We start from the raw sequence: 21,195 nt of genomic DNA, 5'->3' as shown, positions 1-21,195 counted from the left end.
ACAGGGTGGAGGAGGGAGGACGCCCAAAGGCACTGTGGTAGTTAAATCTTTAAATCCTTCCTGTGGGAGACTTAGCTTTTTATCAGGATGGTATGAAATGGCAGCTCTTGACCAGAGCTACCAATCTATAAAATGTAGGTACCAAATTATAGCCCGCTAATATAAGTTGTTCTGTATCAAAACGCTGAGTAATTTTCGAGTCTATAGAAGGAAGCATTTTAAATACTACGTTGAGGGGCAGTATAATACCTTTGTGCCCTTTTGGTACTAACCAATATTGGGTATTCTTGGTTTGGGTAAGGAGGGGGGTTATATACTTGAATAGGCATATGCCTGAGTCATAAAATCTTGATAAATTTTCAACCTTGTTTTTTTTTTTTTTCCTTTTAGCCATAGGCCCGAAATAAAAGAGATGGTAGTGGTTTGAGTGATTTTGCAGCTGCTCTGGATGTTTACCATCGAGATGAGTATTTATAGCAGCTGAGTTGAAAAGTAAAGCATTTGAGGCACAGAAGATAGGTTTTCTTTTTTTGTAAATAAGTTCTGACTTAACAAGTATGACCTTTATAGTATGGTTGAAAATTCTGGTAAATTCCTGCAAATAAAAAATGAGAATGTGGAAGCTGACATGTAGTTCTGCTTTATCCTACTCCTGTTTTCCCTTCCCTCCATCTAAAGACACACAATGCGGGGCCATTACAACATTTTTAAAAATTTTTTCTTTTAAATTGTGGTAAAATATACATAACGGAATTTACCGTTTTAACCTTTTTTTTTTAAGTGTACAGTTCAGTAGCATTAAGTTCATTCACATTGTTGTGAGACCCATACTTTTGACAAAGTATTTTAAACATGGAAATGCTGTGTGCGCAGATTTTTAAGGAGTTGAATTTGAGGACTGCATTACAAAATAAAATCTTGAGATCTTGTTAAATAAATAGGAAGCGTTGGTTTGCCTTCTTAGTTTAGTCTTTTCAAAAATCAAAGGGGGACTACTTTGAGAATTTTGACCCAGACTGTCTTATGGAGAGCTGTAACTTGTAGGACTTTTCATGATAAAGAATTACAGCTAGAAGAATTACAACTGTATTTCTTAAGATTTAATAGCTGGAATGTCTTCAGTGGTGAAATTGCTGTGGTGGGGGTGACTTGTTTTCTTGAATCCCATCATTTCTTGCTGTTAAATGCTTTCTGCCAAATCAAGATTTTTAAAAATTCCTTTGTCTTGGTATTAGAATGTTTTCTGCTTGCATGTGTGAGTACCTAGTTAAAAAAAATAATTCAAAACTTTTTTCCAGTTCAAATATACTGTCAAGCCAGAGGAATTCTTAGAGATGTTTCTGTTGTGCTACATTTTTTATTAGGGGTATTAAACTGAATATTGTGTATTGGAAGATTATTTTTTGAGCATTATTTGTCCTTTTATGCTGAGGTATAATATTAATGTGTAGTTGAAAATAATTGATCGGGAGTTTATTCGCGTTGAACCTGTAGGCTATCCATTGGTTTGCAGCTGCAGCCAATATATAACCAGTTAGTTGTTTGCATTTCTGCTAAACATTGGATTTCCAGGGATGTTAAAAACATGTCAGTTACCTGTGGGAACTGATGACATTTGGATTTGGTTAAGTAAGATACTTAATTAAAATTAGTTTCACCTTTCTTTCAAGTTAATATGATTACTAGAAAATTTTAAATTACATATGTGGCTTGCACAGTATTTCTGTTGGATGGTGCTGGTCTACACTATTCTTTGATTTTTGTGTCTGGAGCATTTCTTCAGCTTCTTTCCACACTGGCATTTGTCCTATTTCAAAGTATTAGTATATGTAAAAGAAGTTAAGTGATGGGTGGGTGTATAATTTTAAATATCTAGTAACAGCACAATTGTTATTACTAAAGGAAACATAGAAAAAGATGATTGCAGCAATTTGATTTTCTTTTATTTCCGCTTAATGTGTTGATGACTTAAATTGTTTTAAGGTGGTTAATTATCTGAACTTTTATCATTTTCCTTAGATCCCAAAGTAAAACTGAATTAAAACCTGTTAGGCACTTCGGTTATGCAGGTTAGAGAAAAATGTGATATACTTAAACTTGTCTTGGGTTAATTCATCAAGAAATACCAACTGGGGAGTTAAGGCAAGAATGAGTGTTAGTCATATAAATCAACAGTAGAGAACCTTTTCAGTTCCGTGCTGCCTATTTGGGTCTTTGCTCTTATTCTCAAAGAAAGTACTCTGAAGAAGTAGGTTAGGTGGAGGGACTTTTATAGACTGGTTTAGCATTTCTTTAACATTCTTCCCAAGTGAATGCTGTACAGAATTTGAGTATAATTTGTCAAAATGATAAACTGGGTTATGTGGTAACATTTTAGATGGATTAATGTCATATAAATGTATTAGTTCAACGTGTATTAGTTTAGTGCCTGCTCTGTGCCCGGCTTCAGCTAAGCCTTTGCGGTAAAGCAGCGAAGTGGAGGAGACAGTAAATAACAAAACAGGTGATGATAGTTTTAAGGCAGGTAAAATAGGGCATGACTGTTTGGATTATCAGATCAAGTAAAGGAAAATTAACTTCTAAAACAACATGACATAATTGATAATTAACTAATGGTGGTAGTGTTCCCATACAGAGCAAAGGGAAAAGGAGTTGATTACTTAGTAATCAGGGAGACTCTCAGATCCACATTTAAATTGTTCCTTAGTTTTTTTTATTAGTACTCTGTATTTCATGTGACTTAAGAAGCGTCTAGCTTTGGAGGCGGCGGGGGGAGGTTGTAGTGGGTACACTTTGGTTCAGAGGATTAAAGCGAAAGAATTGGTCAGTACCACCCATGAATGTTAATAATCTTAGCATGAGTGGATAGCAAATTTATTAAAATGCCCAATGGGTATCTTTTAAAAGAAGAGGTTATTTCTTGATTGGATAATTAAGACTTTATACAGTTCACCAAACAAAATTTTTTAAAGTTGGTGGAACTGTCTACCAACTTGAATTGTGTCTTTTGCTGTTATAGATTAACTCTTTTTGCTGTATTAGTTTCTGCTGTGGTAAGTTTAGCAGTACCTGGTTAAGTGCTATCAGGGGTTGTGATAAAGAAATAAACTTGAATTTGTCTCTCAGCAATCTGAAATATAATTGAAGGAACAAGGTACATAAACATGTAAGTAAAGTGCAGAAATGATTTGGTACCAAAAAGCATGATGCCAGCAGTGGGAGTTACTGTAATAAATCTGCTGGAATGGTCGAGAAAGGCTTTTTTTGTCACATTGAAGATGATAAAATGTATTCTTTGTGGAAAGACCTGTATACACAAAGACTAGAATTCAGGAATCTCCCAAGAGTTGCGTTTAAGAATTAGGGAGGAAAATGCACCTATCTAGAAGAACTGGAGAGCAGAAGAAGGTAAAGATGTAAAGGTAGAAGAGACACACCTTGAATGGTGGTGGTTAAATGCTGGCTGCAGTCAGAAACATCTTGGGGGCAGGGTGGGAAAGAAAATACACCAATGCCTAGGACCTAACCCCAGTTAAATTAGAATCTCAAGGTGGGATCCAGGCTTTGATTTCCCCTCCCCCCAAGTCCCAGGTGGGTTGGATTTGCAGCCAGGCTTAAGAACTTTCCATTTACAGTGCTGGAAAAATCACTGAGGATTTTGGACAAGGAGATGAGATGAATGAGATGAAATTGGAATTTTAGATAAATCAGTCTGGTAGTGTTATGTGGCAGAATATGGAAAGGGTTGACACTGGAAGTTAGCAGATGTGTCAGACCCCTGGACTAAAATATGATGTCATTTAGGGCAAAAGATGAATACACAAGGTATCTTGAAATATTGATAAGACTTGCAACATTGGGTGTGTAGGTGGAGAGGGAGGAATCAAAAGATCATTACAGAAGTGGCCCTATGTCAGGCCAGTTCAGTTACTCTTTGAGTGGGGACTGGGCATGTGTATGTCTTAAAGCTTCCCAAGTGATTTGAGAATCATTGCTCTAAGAAGTATCTAGTCTGGGTAATAGAATGATGCAAATAAAATTGAAAGATTTGACAAATGTAACATTTGATATTTGAAGTTACTGTATAAAGTCATGGAATGTTAGGTATACCCAATAGCCACAGATCAGCTGTTACTGAGTTTTCATTTTGCATAGGAGAAACTGAAACTCAGGGTGATTAAATAATTTGTTTGTGACATTTTACTGGTAAGTATCAGTGTGATTAATATTGAGCTCTCCTACTCTGTTTCACCAGGTCTGACCTCTCACCTTATAGTCATTATTTCTTATCTTAAAATATACTATCCACCTCTCAGCATATCTAAAACCAAATCCACCTTTTCTTTTCCCCATATGTCATTTTAGTTAACAGCACCATTTTAGCTAACATTTGAGGCACTGCAAAATAATAATTTTTTACAGCTAATACAAAGCACAATTCTGTGATTTTATTTATACATATATTACACTTCTCTTCCCTTCTCATCTTAATTGTTTCTCTTCTATAGACATTCCTCATCTGTTTATGGCAACAGCTCTAATGAGATGTCTGTTTCCTTCACTAAGTGATCCTTCATAGGATTTCAGGATTTCATACCCTTTCATCAAGAACTAAGGCTCTCTGTTTCCTGTTATATCAAGTTGAAACACTTCATAATCTGGCTCTACTGCATCTGTCACACCATATATCTCATTTCACTTTAACCCAGCCCTCTGTTCTAGCCAGGCTAGCCTATTGATTCCTCTGAAACAAGCCACACTTGCTGTGACAGTCTCATGCAGTAAAGCTCCCTTGATGTCAGGCATAGAAAATCCTATACATGGTCTCTGCTCTCAAGGGACTTAGGATTTAGTTGTATACTCTGGCTTGATTTATGTGATATTTTATGCCTAGAATACTCAGCTGTTTTCTTTTTCTTAAAAATCTGCCCATTTCTCCAAATTAAGCTGAAATATTCTACCTCTTAACTAAAAGCCTTCTCTGACCATGTTGCTTTGATGCACAGATGGTGATGCATAAACAATAAATAGTATTTCTAGAATAGTATGTGATGTAGTAGATACCCAGATATTAGTTGAGCAAATTAATTTTGGACATTTTGTCCTATATTCTAGTTTTCCCTCCATGTATAAATAACTCTTCTCAACAAGGGTGTAAAGTCCCTGATGGCAGGAAATTCTTTTATGTTTTCCACAGTACCTAACACAGTGCTAGGTAGTTACAAAACACATACTAAATAGAATATTATGTTATGTAACTTCGAATTTATTTGTGGGGGGGTGTCAATAAGGACTGAATAATTTCGGGTTTTGAGTGTACAGTACCAAAGGAGGTATCCATTAGCACTTGGGAGATTGCTTAAATGACATTGAGTGTGTGTGCTTCCAAGTTTTCTGCCTTGCTTGATTCTAAGTTAATGAAATGAGTTTGTCCCTCTAGCTACCCTCTGTCCCTGATTCTTTTATGTAAGTTATACTTAATGTCTTCATTCTTATCTCTAGTATGAAGTGTAACAGAACAGACTTTACCACCTGAAACTGCTGCTTCAAGTTCAGATCAGGCAAGGAACAAACCTCGAAACAACCAACAAGACCAAAGAAGAGTACACTTAAGTTGAAGACACAACACTTGATCTGAAACAAGAAGTTTGTGCCTACTCAACAGCTTTGAAAGAGCACTTCCCAACGCTGCTAGTAGTCTTTGTTTTCTTCAGTGCTGTACTGTGAGATTGCCTGGTGCAGCAGCAGTTGTATTCTTTATTAGCTTGATAGGTCATTTTCTCTCGCACGCGCGCTCTCTCTCTCTTTTCTTTTCTTTTTTTTTTTTTAACACTAGCAACTTTCATCCTTTGAAACGTGTGCTGAAAAAGAAGAATCAGCAAATACTACTGAAAGTGCAATATTTGATTATCACTGCGAGGTAGGTTTATCGTTTCCTATTGGCAAGAATCAGTTTATAATTCTAGATTTCCTAATTATTTGGTTAAATTTAAAATCTTAATCTGTTTGCTTCTAAAGGTATTCTGAAAACAGTTTATATTATCAACTATTAGTCTGAAAATATCAACACTAGATTATTTTAACTTGTTGTCTTTTGTTAGATGACAATATTTATGCCCAAATCTGGGATTTTCCACCCCAGATTATATTTATTAATACATGCAGGTCTCTTGATTTATTGGTCTCTTAGAAAGAAAAACTCCCTCTGTACTATTAAGAAGTTAGGGTTTCAGTTAGGAGTGCCCTTTGTAGTCTTTGAGGTAACCTTGGGTAAAGAAAGCCTACAGAGAAGGGACATTTGAAGGTGAGTTGTACTTTGTTAAGAGGGAGAAGAGTTTTTGGTAGAGGTATAGAGGTAACGGAATGAGCAGATTTGGGGAGATCTGAAAGCACGTGGTATATGTTGAGTAGTCTGTTATGAAGGGAGTAGAGAATACAGTTTTGTGGGTCAGAGAGAATAACTGGAAAGGGAGGCTTGCTGGAGGCAGGTTCTACAGGGCCCACTCTACTTGCCTTTATTTTTCAGGAAAGTTGTCAGCTGTTTATAAGCAAGGGCTTAATGGATTTTGTATTTCAAACCTGAGATAGTTTATTGCTTCAGGTTTTAAAGTTACATATTCATAAATGTATCTTTGAAAGACAAATGGTGCTACTTTTAAGGAATAGGCTGAGGATGGGAAGACCTGTTAGGAGCAATGGACAGAGTGGAAGGAAGATAAAAGCTAGGGTAAAGGGAGAGAAAGAGGTAGACACTAGGTGTTTTAATGGTAGAAGTAATAGGACTGGTGACTAGTTGAATGGGAAGTTGAGGCTGGAGGGAATTGATTTAGTCTATCCAGTTGTCCAAGTTAGAAATCTTTGTTCATAGGAATGGGGAAGTTCAGGTAGGAATTTGTGGAAATCTATTTTATTAGTAATCTGAAGTTGAGAAAATATTCTAGTATGGAATGTTAAACAGTGGTTGTTTGGGGGAGGTAAGATTGTGAAGGGCAATTGTTCCTTTTTAATCTTTAGTTTCTAGAGTTTCTAAAATCAGCAGAAATAAAGACTTGGAATTCAGAAAGGAGTCTTCACTTTATAGGTAATAAAGGAAGAAGTGCCAAAGAAGAGAATGTTGAAAGAAATAGGTAGTCCAGGTAGGAATGCCAAGGAAGAGAATTTCAAGAACTGGGTGGTAATCCTTTTGTAAAACGCTTCATTGATCAAATGAGGAGAATGAAAACAGACCACTCCTAGGTTGTTGTCTTATAAAAGCTTCATCACCATTTCAAGAAGTAGTGGGCCTTTATCTCCAGTTTATTTAAAGGTTAAGGACCTGGCTGTGGTAATGACCTTACTGTGGACCAGAATTATTCCTTAATTTAAAACTACCATTAACACCAATTTGTTTAAATTATCCATAAACAGACATATAATTACTCAGTATTAAGGGTTTTTTTGGTTTTGTTTTTTAAGCATTGACTAATTTAATCCTCACATCCACAGTGGCATTGGTACTTTTGTTTTTAATTAATTAATTTATTTTTGCTGTGTTGGGTCTTCGTTTCTGTGCGAGGGCTTTCTCTAGTTGTGGCAAGCGGGGGCCACTCTTCATCACAGTGTGCGGGCCTCTCACTGTCGCGACCTCTATTGTTGCGGAGCACAGGCTCCAGACGCGCAGGCTCAGTAGTTGTGGCTCACGGGCCTAGTTGCTCCGCGGCATGTGGGATCCTCCCAGACCAGGGCTCGAACCCATGTCCCCTGCATTAGCAGGCAGATTCTCAACCACTGTGTCACCAGGGAAGCCCAAGGTTATTGTATTATTTGCTTTTTTTGTTTGTTTCTTCCTACCTCCTCATCTGATTTTTTAAAAAATAATTTTAGACTGGTACCACTTGTGCTGGGTTAGATAAAATAATGGGCATTGAAATTGTACAGCTCTATCGTTACTATTCAGAAGGGTAAAAGATTAGATGCTACAGCTTTCATTGCATTGACATTAATTGTAAAGATGGATTTAAAGTAGACGTGCTTTTTGTTTAGCCTGATCTTTGTATTCTGAGTGTTAGTTTACTACAGGAACATCCCGCCCCGGGGTGCCGGGGTGGTGGAGGTGGGGGGAAGCAAAGCTGTAAGGAAACAAGACAGGGTGACTAGGGGAGGGCTATTGACAACCTGTCCTAGAGGATCCCAGTTTAGTCATTGAACTTCTCAGCAAGCCTAAGCTCAAAAGCCGCTCCCTGCTCCTTCTGGCATCAGCTGAGCCATTGGCATTATTGGCACTGCCCACAGTGGCATCGCAGACCATTGTGAGAGAAAGCCATCATCTGCTACGTGAACATTTTTAATGCGTAAATGCATGCATAGCTGTCAAAAGTTGAGTTATATAAGGGCTTCCCTGGTGACGCAGTGGTTGAGAGTCCGCCTGCCGATGCAGGGGACACGGGTTCGTGCCCCAGTCCAGGAAGATCCCACATGCCGCGGAGCGGCTGGGCCCGTGAGCCGTGGCCGCTGAGCCTGCACGTCCGGAGCCTGTGCTCTGCAACGGAAGAGGCCACAAGAGTGAGAAGCCCGCGTACTGCAAAGAAAAAAAAAAAAAAGTTATATAGATTAATTCACATATTTACAAACAGATAAATAACAATTGGGGGGTTATTGACAGTAAAACGTGTTCTGATTGTACAGTTGTGAATTATTCCATTTAAAATGAGTGCAGCTAAGGAAACAGATTTGGTAATGCAGTAGAACCGCAGATTTTGTTTTTATTTATTTTTTTACTTTAATTTTTATTGGAGCATAGTTGCTTTACAATGTTATGTTTCTTGCTGTACAGCAAAGTGAATCAGTCACACATATACATATATCCACCCTTTTTTAGATTTCCTTTCCATTTATGTCACCACAGAGCATTGAGTAGAGTTCCCTGTGCCATACAGTAGGTAGGTACTCGTTAGTTATCTATTTTATACATAGTAGTGTATATATGTCAGTCCCAGTCTTCCAATTCATCCCACCCTGCCCCTTCCCTCCTTGGTAACTATAAGTTTGTTCTCTACATCTGAGAACCACAGGTTTTAAAAGAGCCTTTGTAAAAAACAGTAAAAGTAGTACATAATTAGGAATGAATAAAAATATTGAGGAGTGGGATTGGCCTTAAAAAATATCAATGAATAAGGCTTATAAGAAGTTTGTCATGTAAAGATAGACATGGATTGTTTTGATGAGTATTTTGATCAAAGACAGTTTAAGGTGACAAGAAGGAAAGCAAAGCTAGGAACATTAAAAGAAAACTAAAGCCTCAGGTGAATGAGAAGATAACAGGGTAACTTGGCTAGGGGTGTGGAGACCTATGATCAGGAACTGTAAATGTCTTGGTTGATTTTCAAAGTCAGGTGTGCGAACTTTGGAGCGTGCTCTCCATCCCTAGCAAAAATCCAGGAGCAAACAAATAAAAAATAAGATCTTTCAATAAGGAGATTTGACAGAGTATCTCTTGATAACATAGTGGTCAGTATGGAATATAGATTGGATTATAAGCATTAAAAGGCTTTGACTAATGGACTGATTTTCAGAGAGGTCTCCATATGTGTGCTGCCAGATTCTATTCTTGCTCTACTTTTAAAAAAGATTTAGTGGTAAGTAGTTATGTGTGTGCTCTGTACTAAGCACCATTCCAGGCTTTTTGTATGAAGTAACCCTAACCGTCCCCACAACCCTGTGAGGTGGGTATTAAGGAAGGACATAGAATGCTTAAAAGACAGATTACAAAGGCTAATGATTTAAAATTATCCCTCTAAATTGGAATTCCAGGTTAACTAAGAAATTTAAAAGCATTAGATTAGTTTTTTCTTTAGTAACAAATGATCAGTTATACAAGTACTAAAAGGAGAAAATATGATTTTACTAATTTATTAAGGAGTAATAGAGTTTTTTTTGTTGTTGTTTTTAAAGTTACTCAAACTTTACAGAATCAAGAAACATAATCACTCAGTGCTTTCTATATATTGGTCAGGGTACAGTAAGAATAGTAGTGAAATGTACTTCAGTGAATAATAACTTGAAACATATCCAGAAGACAGCAATTAGTCTGAAAAACAGTTGCATTCCGAAAACTGAAAGGAGCAAAGGAAGTTAAGGGGAAGTATGTTTAGATTAAGAAAACAGTCATTTTCTGAAACTGTCATACAGTGAAATAGGTTGCCTTTTCTAAACTAATTCCTTTTCAGTGGGAGCCAAGCAGACTAGGTTAGGAAAAAAGGGGCGGGGGGGAACAGCTCAGAGATGTTGCAAGAAGAAATTACAGAGCACAGAATTTTGATTTTTTTCCCCACCTCCCAAGGGAATTTGGAAATCACTTAGGCCATCATTTTACATCTGCAGAAACAATCCCAGAGAAGTTTTAAAAAGTATGAGAAGCAAGACTAAAAGCCAGTCTTTTGATTCTAGTTCTGTGTCCTTTAGGGAACTTTAGTTGATTTCTTGAATTAGAAGTGAAGTTTAAATTTGACCTGTGATTCTTTTCCATTTCTCCTTTTAAAAAAAAAAATCATTGTTAATGATTTTTTAAAAATTTTTTGGGCCATGTTTGGGTCTTCATTGCTGCGTGTGAGCTTTCTCTAGTTACAGCGAGCGGCAAGCAGGGGCTCCTCTTTGTTGCAGTGCGCGGGCTTCTCGATGTGATGGCTTCTCATTGCGGAGCATGGGCTCTAGGCCCGAGGGCTCGGTAGTTGCGGCTCGCGGGCTTAGTTGCTCCGTGGCATGTGGGAATCTTCTCGGACTAGAGATCGAACCCGTGACCCTTGCATTGGCAGGCAGATTCTTAACCACTGCGCCACCAGGGAAGTCCCATTAATGACTTTCTGATTTAAAAACAAATACATAGAAAAGAGTAGAAAGTCTAAACTTGGTGTTGGGGGTATTCGTCTGCTGTGTTCACTACTATACATGTAGAACCTAGAACAGTGCTGATGCATTGTAGGCATTCGAGTTCTGGTTTAGCGTATAAAGCAGTGGTTAAGATTGTGAGCCATGGAGTGAGTACTGAGTTCTGTTCCCATTTATCAATTTTAGCTCTGTGCACTTAGAACACCATCTAAGTGTTACATTGTCTGGGAGTATTGAAGTAGACTTTCCTGGTCTTTGCTTTTTAAAATACAGTTGAAATTATATTATAGAAATATTTTTGTCATTATATAAATGACTATGAAACTTAAGATTGTTTCCGGGAATTTGTTATTAAAACATTTTAATGAACACATTTGTGCATAAAGCCTTGTCCACATTTCACATTTCCCCATGATAAGTTTCCTGCAGTGGAATTATTAAGGAAAGCACCTCCACATTTTGGTACATGTGGTTAAACTGTGTTTCAGAAAGATTGCACCAGTTTGCCACCATGAAAATATATTAGCATGTTGTTCTTAACCTACTTTCTCAATTTTTTAAATCTATCTTCGATAATCTGATAAATGAATAATTTGTTTTATCTAAATTTTTGCTTGCTAGAATTGAAGTTCATATGTTTTGTGTTTAATGAATGATCTTTTAAGACTTATTTGTCTTAATGTCTTTCCATAATTCAGCAAATGAGTGCTTACTATGTGCCAAGCACTGTCTAACACTAGGGATTTATCTTTGAACAAAAAGCCCCTGCTCTCATAGAGCTTATATTCTGGTAGTTTAATTCTTACTGATTTGCTTAAATTCTTTAATGATACACTCATATATTTACATTTGCGTTTGTTCTCTTTAGGTTTGAGTATAAAAGCTTTTACTTTTTATGTAATCAAATATTGATCCTTTCCCTTGGCGTCTTTTTCTATTGACTTTAAACCTAGAAAGTCCCCCCTTCCAAAAACTTTATAAACGCGTACATTTTTATTTAATATTTGTTAAGGCATTTAACACAGTTCATCTAGAATATATTTTTTGTATACTGTGAGATGAGCAACTAAATTGATTTTCCCCCTGTTTAAAAAAAAGCCAAGTAACATTTACATACTCATCCACCACCACCCCCCTTTTTTGATGTTGTCTTTAGTTAATTTTTTATAAACAAGCATCTGTTGTTGAGCTGTCTACTTTTTCCATTGGATTTCTCTTTTTACGTAATTGTTTGGTGGTTTTGTTTGTTTTGTTTTTTAAGGAACATCACTTTTGTTTAATGGTGCTTCTTTAAAGTTTTGATGGTGCTGGTTTTAAAAAAATTTAGCTGAACTATTAGGAATTCTTTTAGGAAGAATTTTTAAATTCTTAAAAAAATTTAGCTGAACTATTTAGCTGAACTATTAGGAATTCTTTTAGGAATTCTTATCTAAAGTTGCTTGAGTGATATATGGGTTTCCCTTTTTAAAAAGTAGCCCTCAAATTAGATAAAGGCTAGAGAAAAATACTTAAGTCAGGAAAGGTGCTAGGAGAAAGGAGAGGTTCTGGTTCAATTCTGTTTTGATGTGCACATCTAAAGGTGAGATGAGATGAGCAATATAGCCTAAATTCCAGTACGCTTGTGGGAATAGTTTAGTCTTAGAAAGAATTGATAGCTCTAATCCCTTCTCATTCTGGTTCATTTTCCCTTAGGGTGAGAAAAACGTGAGTCTTACCTCTTACCTTCAGCTAGGACTACTAGGACTGCGAGACTTGAGAATGTGGTTTTTGCAGCTTCCTGGCCTATGTATTACAGATCGTATCATTGTGTTCTTACTTGTATGGCGGTAAGAACTAGTCTAAACATGAAAAAAGCACAGCTTGAAAGTCATGGTCTAAGTCAGTGATGGTGGAATAGTGGTCTTCAAATTAATTTGATCATACTGTTTAACAAGAAGAGCATGTATGTCAGTATGTACGTGTATATATTTATAAATCGTGTGATTATACTGCTCCATTTGCATTGTGAAGCAGTGGTACAAATAGGACAAAGGTGAAATAAGCAATATTGTGAAAATAGTGTACCTGTTAACAGTGTAGAAACTTTTCAACCCCACTAGAAATATATATATCTGGACGCTTAGTTTATAAGTGTTTAATTTAAAAACTTTATACTATCATGAATTAATATCTGAGGGACAGTATGCATTTTATGTTTTATTGATACTGGTATAAGTTTGTATCATAGTCCTGATCTTAATGTTTTGTCAGACTTGTCAGATCTCATTAGATGGTCATTTATTTCATAATGTGGAGGTATAAGAACTAATACTAGGATTAGAAGTGCTGGCTCCCAATTCTCTGCCTTTGCTTGCTTTATTAGCATTATCTTCTAAGATTCTTCTGTGGGAATCTTTTTCAACAGTTTGTCTATTTGTGAGGACAGTTTAGTTAAACTAGATAGCTAAATATGTACACTTAATTGGAGAGATGTAAACTTTAATATGCTGAAAGTAAAGGAACGAGGGCTTCATTGTCAATCTCTTGTGAGGTTCTCCACTCTTTCCTCAGAGTACTTAAGTAATGTATGACATGTGATACGACCTGACATATCAACTCAGCAAGGCCTCTTCTATAAATACATAATAACCATTTGTAAAAGCTAGTTTTTATCTCTGGCCAAATATATATATTCTAATTCAGATATTTTCTTCCTACACCCCATTAGATTATCCTGTGTGTACCCTACTTGAGGGAGACAAGTGATTGAGAATATTGGATTCTGTGTAAAGTTGTGGGATATTGAGAAGAAGTTGGTCTCAGTTGTCTTGCTGTAGCAACCACCAGAGTCCTTATGGCATTTTTAAAATTGTAAATGTTATGGATTAGGGGTTAAGTAAGTGCTTTAAAAAATACATTTCAGTTTGACCGTTTAGTGTTAATGCTATAATTTATTTTGTTGATAGAAATCTGATTAAATGAATTATATTTTGCTGAAGTAACTTAGTGATAAATGTAAAGATATACAGGTTGACTGTCAAATGTGTGTTAAATTGTTATTGATCATAGTTGTAAACATTGTGCTATGTTATCACAGCTGTTTGAGATGGAGAACGTTTTTACTGTGTCATCAGATCCTCATCCCCCTCCTACAGCCCCTCCTTCACTTTCTTTACCTTTATCTTCATCTTCTACCTCATCTGGGACTAAAAAACAAAAGAGGACCCCCACGTATCAGAGATCTGTAAGTCAGGGAAGCAGTCATCCCAGCTTTTTTCTTTGTGTTAAGAGCATGACTCAGAAGGGCCACTCAGTTTGATTGAAATACCCTGCAAACTCACTTTCTAACTTCCCTAAGTATTTCCTTCACCTTGAATCTTGAAAGGTAAGTTTAGTAGTTTAGGCCTTGCTACTCAAAGTGTGTCCAAGAATCAGAAGTATTGGTATCACCTTGGGAGCTTGTTAGAAGTGGAGAATCTCAAACCCCTGCCGCTGAATCAGATTTTGTATTTTAACCAGATCACTGGGTAACTTCAGTTTGAGAAGCCCTAGTTTCGAGTCAGTATTGTAGAGGTAGACCTTCTTGGTTCAACTCCTCTGTCATTTGACTTTGGCAAGTCATTTAATCTCAATGTCTGTTTCGTAATTGGTAAAATTGGGACAATATTCCTCATGGGCTTTTGTAAAAATTAAATGAGTTAGTACACATCCGACACAAAAGAGTGTCTAGCATGAATGAATTAGAACTTAACCACCTACAGATGTGATGGCTTTGATTTGCATGATTTGGCTATCCCACCCAGTGTTTACTTAAAACTTGGGTTTATCTTTTTAGAATTTCAGTCATCTTTTTTTCCTGATGAAAAATTTTTTTACTTGCCCAACGTCAAACTTAAATGAAAATGTTTATAGGTCAAATTTTCAATGAAAGGGTCTAAAACTAGGTATAAAGATGTGGATATGTTGCTATAGTAAATCAATTATAGACCTAACCTTTCCTAGGGATTTTGTCCTATTTCATGCTTCACTTAAATAAAATGAAATATCCAATGTGATAGACAGTATCTGATGATTAAATAGGTCCCAGTGCATTGCATTTAAATAAATAGCCCTTCTGTTTACTAAAGAATGTTTTATTTTGCTTTATCTGACCATAGAAACAAATGACAGTATTTAGAGATTTCACTGTCTGAAAACAGGTGAAAAGATTTCTTTAATTGTACCTGTGAAGTGATTGAAGATTTTTAGGATTGAAGAGCTTTTGTTGTCTTGGAGTTCTTAGAAAACTCTTGCTTTCTAACTCATTATTTTGAGTCGTCTTCCATTAAAGGACCTGAGCATGCATGTATTTTCTAGTTTGAAATAAGTATTGCATGGAAAGTTTCTTTTATTGTTTAATCTCTACTAACTTAAATAATTGCCTTCAAGATGCACGGCTTACCAAATAGCATCAAGGTTTCTATTTACGTTTCAAAATAAGTATTAATAAATTTAATGAAATGTCCTGGTAGTTTCGGTTTCCATCTCTTGAATAGTAGTTACCTTTGTTCTGATACTGTTGTTTTAGTAATTTAAAGTTAATGTAAAGGCAGCTTTTCCTTATATAGTTACTTTATCTTAATATTTAAACTCCAGAAATTCTATTTGTTTGGTAAGTGAAAATTCTACCATGAATTGGGGCAGTTCCCCCAAAATAATTTGAATTACTTCCTCTGAAATGTTTTATTAGCTAAATTAACATTTCAGTAATAAAAACACATAATCTTCCCTTTATTTGTTGTTTTACCTTTATTTGCCTTTTTACGTTAAAAATTCAGTGATTTTTTTTTTTTAACATCTTTATTGGGGTATAATTGCTTTACAATGGTGTGTTAGTTTCTGCTTTGTAACAAAGTGAATCAGTTATACGAAAATTCAGTGATTTGTTAATCAGACTTATAGTAAGCTATGGAGGTAATATACAGATCTATATGTATTGAGTTCTTTCTCTTTTTAAAACAGATGAGCTTTGATCCAAATCTTCTCCACAACAATGGGCATAATGGGTACCCCAATGGTACTTCAGCAGCACTGCGTGAAACTGGGGTTATTGAAAAACTGCTAACCTCTTATGGATTTATTCAGTGTTCAGAACGTCAAGCTAGACTTTTCTTCCACTGTTCACAGTATAATGGCAACCTGCAGGACTTAAAAGTAGGAGGTAATCTGTTGGTTCTCCTTTTTATAAAACTAATCACAAATTTATCTTGCATATCAACTTACTCATGACAGTGTTATGCTTTTGGCCTTTTAATTGTACCAATTACTGAAGTTTGTTTATATAAATTAGCAGAATCCTGATTTTTGTTGTGGTGATAGTCTTTTTGAGGGATGAAAGAGTAATTGATTAAAGATATCTTTGAATATTTTTTAAATAGACACTTGGTATATTTAATTGTTATTCCCCCAATAATGACTGTTTGGCTATATATTAGATTTTATGCCAGTGAAAATATTAAACTTTATAATGTTAGTTTTAATTATTTTGCCAGGTACTAGTTTGAGTAGTACCTGAAAGAAATAACTCTTACCATGTCACCACTTGGACTATGTGGAAATTCATTTTGGCTGACAACATAGAAATTACTTTCACATGTGAAAATGTGTGGTTTATTAAAGGACTGAAGTTACAAGGTCTCAGTGTGTGTTTTTTTAAAATATCTTTGAGAAAAAAGAACAATAGTTACATGAATATTTGGCATACCAAATACTCTAAACTGTACAAGAGTGTTATTTTGGTTAATCCTCATTTTACAGATGAAGAAACTCAGGGTATAGAGGGATTTTGGGGGTGAGGGGGGAAGCTTGCCAAATCTCATCATTACATTGCATCAGCTGTAGTATGTGTAGGTGCCATGAAAACTAAGATATGGCTAGCTTAGTCTAAAGCAGTGGTTCTGAAACATTAGTGTGTATCAGAATTACCTACAAGGCTTGTTAAAATGCAGATTACTGTACGTGATGCCCAGAATTTGTTTTGGAGTGGGTCTGGAGTAGGGCCTGGGAATTTGCATTTCTGCTACACTCCAGGTGATGCTGCTGCTGATGCAGGGACCACACTTTAAGAATCACCAGTCTAAGGAAACTCAAATGCCTCATTAAGTTTAGCTTGAAAGTGAGATACCATTTGGCCAAAATTAGTCCACCAAACACAACACTCTCTTTGTTTTAGATGATGTTGAATTTGAAGTATCATCTGACCGGCGGACTGGGAAGCCCATTGCTGTTAAACTGGTGAAGATAAAACAGGAAATCCTCCCTGAAGAACGAATTAATGGACAAGTTAGTGACTTAGATGCTTTATGTTTTCTTAGGGCCCTGCATTTGCATATCTTTCACATTAGAAAAGGAAGATTCTCCCCATCTCCTCAGTTTGCACGCAAGAGAGCTATAGTATATAAAAGTTACTATTTTAAAATTATATCAGAAGCACTGGCATTTCTTGACCTGAAATAAAAATTTGGTCAAGACTCAATTTGGGTTTTTACATATAACCCTAAGTCTATACTTACAGTCAGCTTATGTACTGTAAGTTTGAAACTTGGCAGCATGACATCCTCTTGTGGATCATATCAAAATGTATCCCTTTGTATAGTATAGAGGATATTAAAATTCAGTTTATATTGCACAGTGCTGCTCCTGAAATGATTAGCAATGGAAATTTTTTTTTTTTTGACTGGTAGGTTGTGTGCGCTGTTCCTCACAACTTAGAGAGTAAATCTCCAGCTGCCCCGGGTCAGAGTCCAACAGGGAGTGTATGCTACGAACGTAATGGGGTAAACTTGTGTATTTTTCTTAAACCTTTGCCTGATCCACCATGTGATCTATAAGCGTACTTTAAAATTCAAAATAGAAAACGTAAGCTGCAGTTGATAAAAATCAGTTTAAAATTTGGTTTTGAAGAGGCTTTGAGTGCAGCATTATCAAAAAATCTAAAAAGAAAAAAATCCATAGGACTTCCAAGTGTCTTAGCTTGCCCAAGTGTGACCTTAGTTAGAACATTAAGGTAAAATGCTTCTTTTACTCGCTTTTTTTGGGGGTTGTGGGAGGGGATCTTTTTTCTGGTTCCTTTTAAGCACTAACTCAGCTTTTTTGTTTGGAATGCCTTATATAAAAATTGTTTTTTTTGAAATGTAACTACAGCCTCTGGGCAAATGCTTCCACGTGTGTAAGCTTTTTGAAGTTGGATTGCTGCTCAGCTGTGGACTCGCAGAAGTCATCAGCACCTTGGAGGGGAAGTGTGTTTATGTGAATAAACTATGTGCTTGTCAAAAGGCATTTAATTTTAAGAAATTTGGCTTTAAATGCCAGTTTAAGAAGTATTTAACAAAGTAAATCACAGTATACACTGAACATGCATCCTGCCAGTATAGTAATAATACCTTATTAATTCACAGGAAGTGTTTTATCTGACTTACACCCCTGAAGATGTTGAAGGGAATGTTCAGCTGGAAACTGGAGATAAAATAAACTTTGTAATTGATAACAATAAACAGTAAGTTCTTTTTTCCCACCTAAGTGGTTTGTTTTTTTGTTTTTGTTTTTGTTTTCCTTTTACAATAAGAAATTTGAAGCAAGTCAAAAACCTAACTTGTAAATCTGGATAATTTTCATGATCTTTTAAATTTTTATTCATCAGCTAAGCATTTGAGCGTCAATTCTATGACAGGCACTGTGCAGGGTGTCAGAGATAGGAGGATAATTAAAACATGGTCAGAACTTTCAAGGAACTATTCTAGAGATCAGTGAAGGTTTTGCCATAGCAGCAGTGCTTGAGGTGCGCTTTAAGACGAGGAAGTCACTAGGGAGATGAGAAAAACATTCTGGATAGAGGAAGTACCATGGGGGAAGAGGCCAAAAGTTGGAGTTGATTTAATTGACTGGATCATGGAAAGATGAAGTTTGAACTTTATTCATTCGTCACAGGTGTCTTTGAAGGATTTTAAATGGGGAAGTGTGATTGGTTTCTATTGTTGGAAGTGGTGGAAACGGTAGGCTTTTGGAGAGTAGGGATGCTATAGACTAGAGGCAGAGTTATGAAAATTAATATGAAAGATGAGGGTGTAGTATAGACAGGCCAGGGGTGTTTGGGTATAAAAGTCAAGTCACATTGAGAAGATAAAATCACCAAATTTTATAACTTTTTAGATAGGGATGTGTATTAGAACTAAGGGAAAGGGAGTCCCAAATGCCATTTTTTTTTGGCTTGGGCTACTGGGCAGATGATGATCATTAACTGGACTAAGGAGGTACAGCAGAAAGTATTAAGGATGGGAGAAGAATTGTGCTTATTTTGGCATTTTGAATTTGAGGTGTCTTTGGGGGACGATATTAAATATGTAGTTGCGTATATAGATCTGAACAAGCTAGTTATGGACAGGAGATAGAGCTGTTGAATTCATTGGCATAAGCAGTTAAGGAAAGTGTAGTTAAGAAAGCCCAGGGATGATTATTTTTATTTTGGAGTGGGAGAAACAGATACAAGTACAGAAGGAAGTTAAAAACAGGAGAAAGTGCTGGGAATGGACTTTGAATGGCAGTACAGAAAGAAAAGTCCCAAGAGTGTGCAGAATTATTAGCCTTGAACCTTACCTCTTGTAAGACTAGAAGGAGTTGGATTGAGTTGTAGATTGATATTAGTAGTGCTAGTCTGAGGCCTCAATTTAATGTCAAGTTAGGAAACTTGGGAATAGGGCTTGAGTTAGAGGTGGATGGGGAACCAGTGAAAGGGCTTTATTTAATCTTAATAAGTTCTTGAATGTGCTAAGAACTTGTACTAAATATTTTATGTACAGTTGTTAATCCTCAGAACAGCCTCATCTGGTAAGTTTCTTCATCTGTAAAATGAGGTATGTTCTCATAAAGTAACTTGCCTAAAGTCATACAGCTTTTAAATTGACGTTTGAATCCCAATCTGGCTCTAAATAAAGCCTTTTCATTGTAGTAAGTTGCAAGAGCAAATAGGATTTTTCCAGTGTCTTTGTTAGTCTGTTAAATTTTTGAAATAAAAAAAGCACAATTGGGTGACAATTTGTCCATGAAGAATTAAGGGAAGTAATTAGTTGGTCTGCAGATCTTATAAACACCACCAACAAATACTGTTGCATCTTACACTGTGTGTGCCATCTTTAAAACGAAATCTGATTTACATTGTTGCTGCAGCAACATGTGATGTCTGTTTTCAATGGAGGTGAACATCACTCTTTTTTTAAAAATTAAATTTATTTATTTATTTATGGCTGTGTTGGGTCTTCGTTGCAGTGGCGGGCTTCTCATTGTGGTGGCTTCTCGCTGCAGAGCACAGGCTCTAGGCTCGCGGGCTTCAGTAGTTGCAGCACATGGCTTAGTTGCTCCATGGCATGTGGGATCTTCCCGGACCAGGGCTCGAACCCCTGTCCCCTGCATTGGCAGGCGGATTCTTAACCACTGGGCCACCAGGGAAGTCCTGAACTTTTCTAAAGCATAGCAGATATCTCCTGTAATCACTGCATTTACTCATGTTTCTTTTATGACTGTTTAATCAGAAATAATTGATGGGATAGCTAGTAAATTCAGTATTCATTGCAAACAGGACTATCTCTTATTTATCTCTTTATCCCCTGTACCTTTGTTTGCAGTACGTAATACCTACTTAGTGTTTGTTCACGTAATGGCCTTTCTAAAACTTTAGCATCCCCCATCTGGTTGCAACCAATTTGTGGCCTTATTTCAGCAGTCTGAGAGAAACAATGCCATATATGTGTGCCCAATTTAAAAGGCTAGGGAGTTTGCGCAGAAGTCCTTTGCACGTGAAGCCATGTGAAAAGGATTATGTATTATAAAACCTTATATTAATGATGATACAGAATTCCTGAGGCCTCAGAAAACTAGTTTGTTTCTCTAAACTCATCATGTCTAACCAAGCCAATGCATTTTTCACCCCTCTTTGGTCCCCACCGTCCCCACCCGATTCTTTTGTTCTAGTACTGGTGCTGTAAGTGCTCGTAATATTATGCTGTTGAAAAAGAAACAAGCTCGCTGTCAGGGAGTAGTTTGTGCCATGAAGGTAAGTGTCGATCAGATTTGAGAAACTTTAGTTTTTTCTTTGACCGCTTTAAGTCTTTCAAACCCAAGCCTTTTGTTTTTCCTCTTTATATTTCCTTTAAAAATATTTAATTGTTAATGTCAGAAGTAATCTCTTAAAATTCCTTGGTTACTAATTATGTTCTTTAAAATGGGCCATTTAATTAATATTAGACTTTATCAAGTAATATTGTTTCCACTGGAGTATAATTTTGTGAAAAGGCTTATTGATTGTAAATTGTAATCATAAAT

At 36.3% G+C, this 21,195-nt stretch overlaps 1 protein-coding gene and 1 non-coding gene across 4 annotated transcripts in view; one reads left to right on the top strand and one right to left on the bottom strand.

Annotated features, from left to right (window-relative positions):
- CSDE1 (cold shock domain containing E1) overlaps positions 1-21,195 on the top strand; it is a 36,879-nt gene that overhangs the window by 1,329 nt on the left and 14,355 nt on the right. Inside the window, exons 2-8 of one of the 3 annotated variants that reach the window (XM_027090955.1) lie at positions 5,503-5,920; positions 13,571-13,738; positions 15,844-16,042; positions 17,054-17,163; positions 17,565-17,657; positions 18,279-18,376; positions 20,845-20,926. In XM_027090955.1, the coding sequence (XP_026946756.1) occupies positions 15,844-16,042; positions 17,054-17,163; positions 17,565-17,657; positions 18,279-18,376; positions 20,845-20,926 (582 nt within the window). In that variant the 5' untranslated portion in view covers positions 5,503-5,920; positions 13,571-13,738. The remainder of the gene's footprint in view (positions 1-5,502; positions 5,921-13,570; positions 13,739-15,843; positions 16,043-17,053; positions 17,164-17,564; positions 17,658-18,278; positions 18,377-20,844; positions 20,927-21,195) is intronic. The other 2 variants (XM_027090953.1, XM_027090956.1) reach the window with 2 other exon arrangements.
- LOC113611816 (small nucleolar RNA SNORD35) lies at positions 8,226-8,311 on the bottom strand. The gene has a single exon (XR_003429615.1). It is a non-coding gene; the product is annotated as a small nucleolar RNA SNORD35 (small nucleolar RNA).

The sequence above is a fragment of the Aethalodelphis obliquidens genome, unplaced genomic scaffold (assembly GCF_003676395.1).
Source record: "Aethalodelphis obliquidens isolate GAN/ISIS:26980383/991018 unplaced genomic scaffold, ASM367639v1 scaffold70, whole genome shotgun sequence".
NCBI lineage: Eukaryota > Metazoa > Chordata > Mammalia > Artiodactyla > Delphinidae > Aethalodelphis > Aethalodelphis obliquidens.
This window is presented reverse-complemented; position numbering and strand designations above follow the sequence as displayed.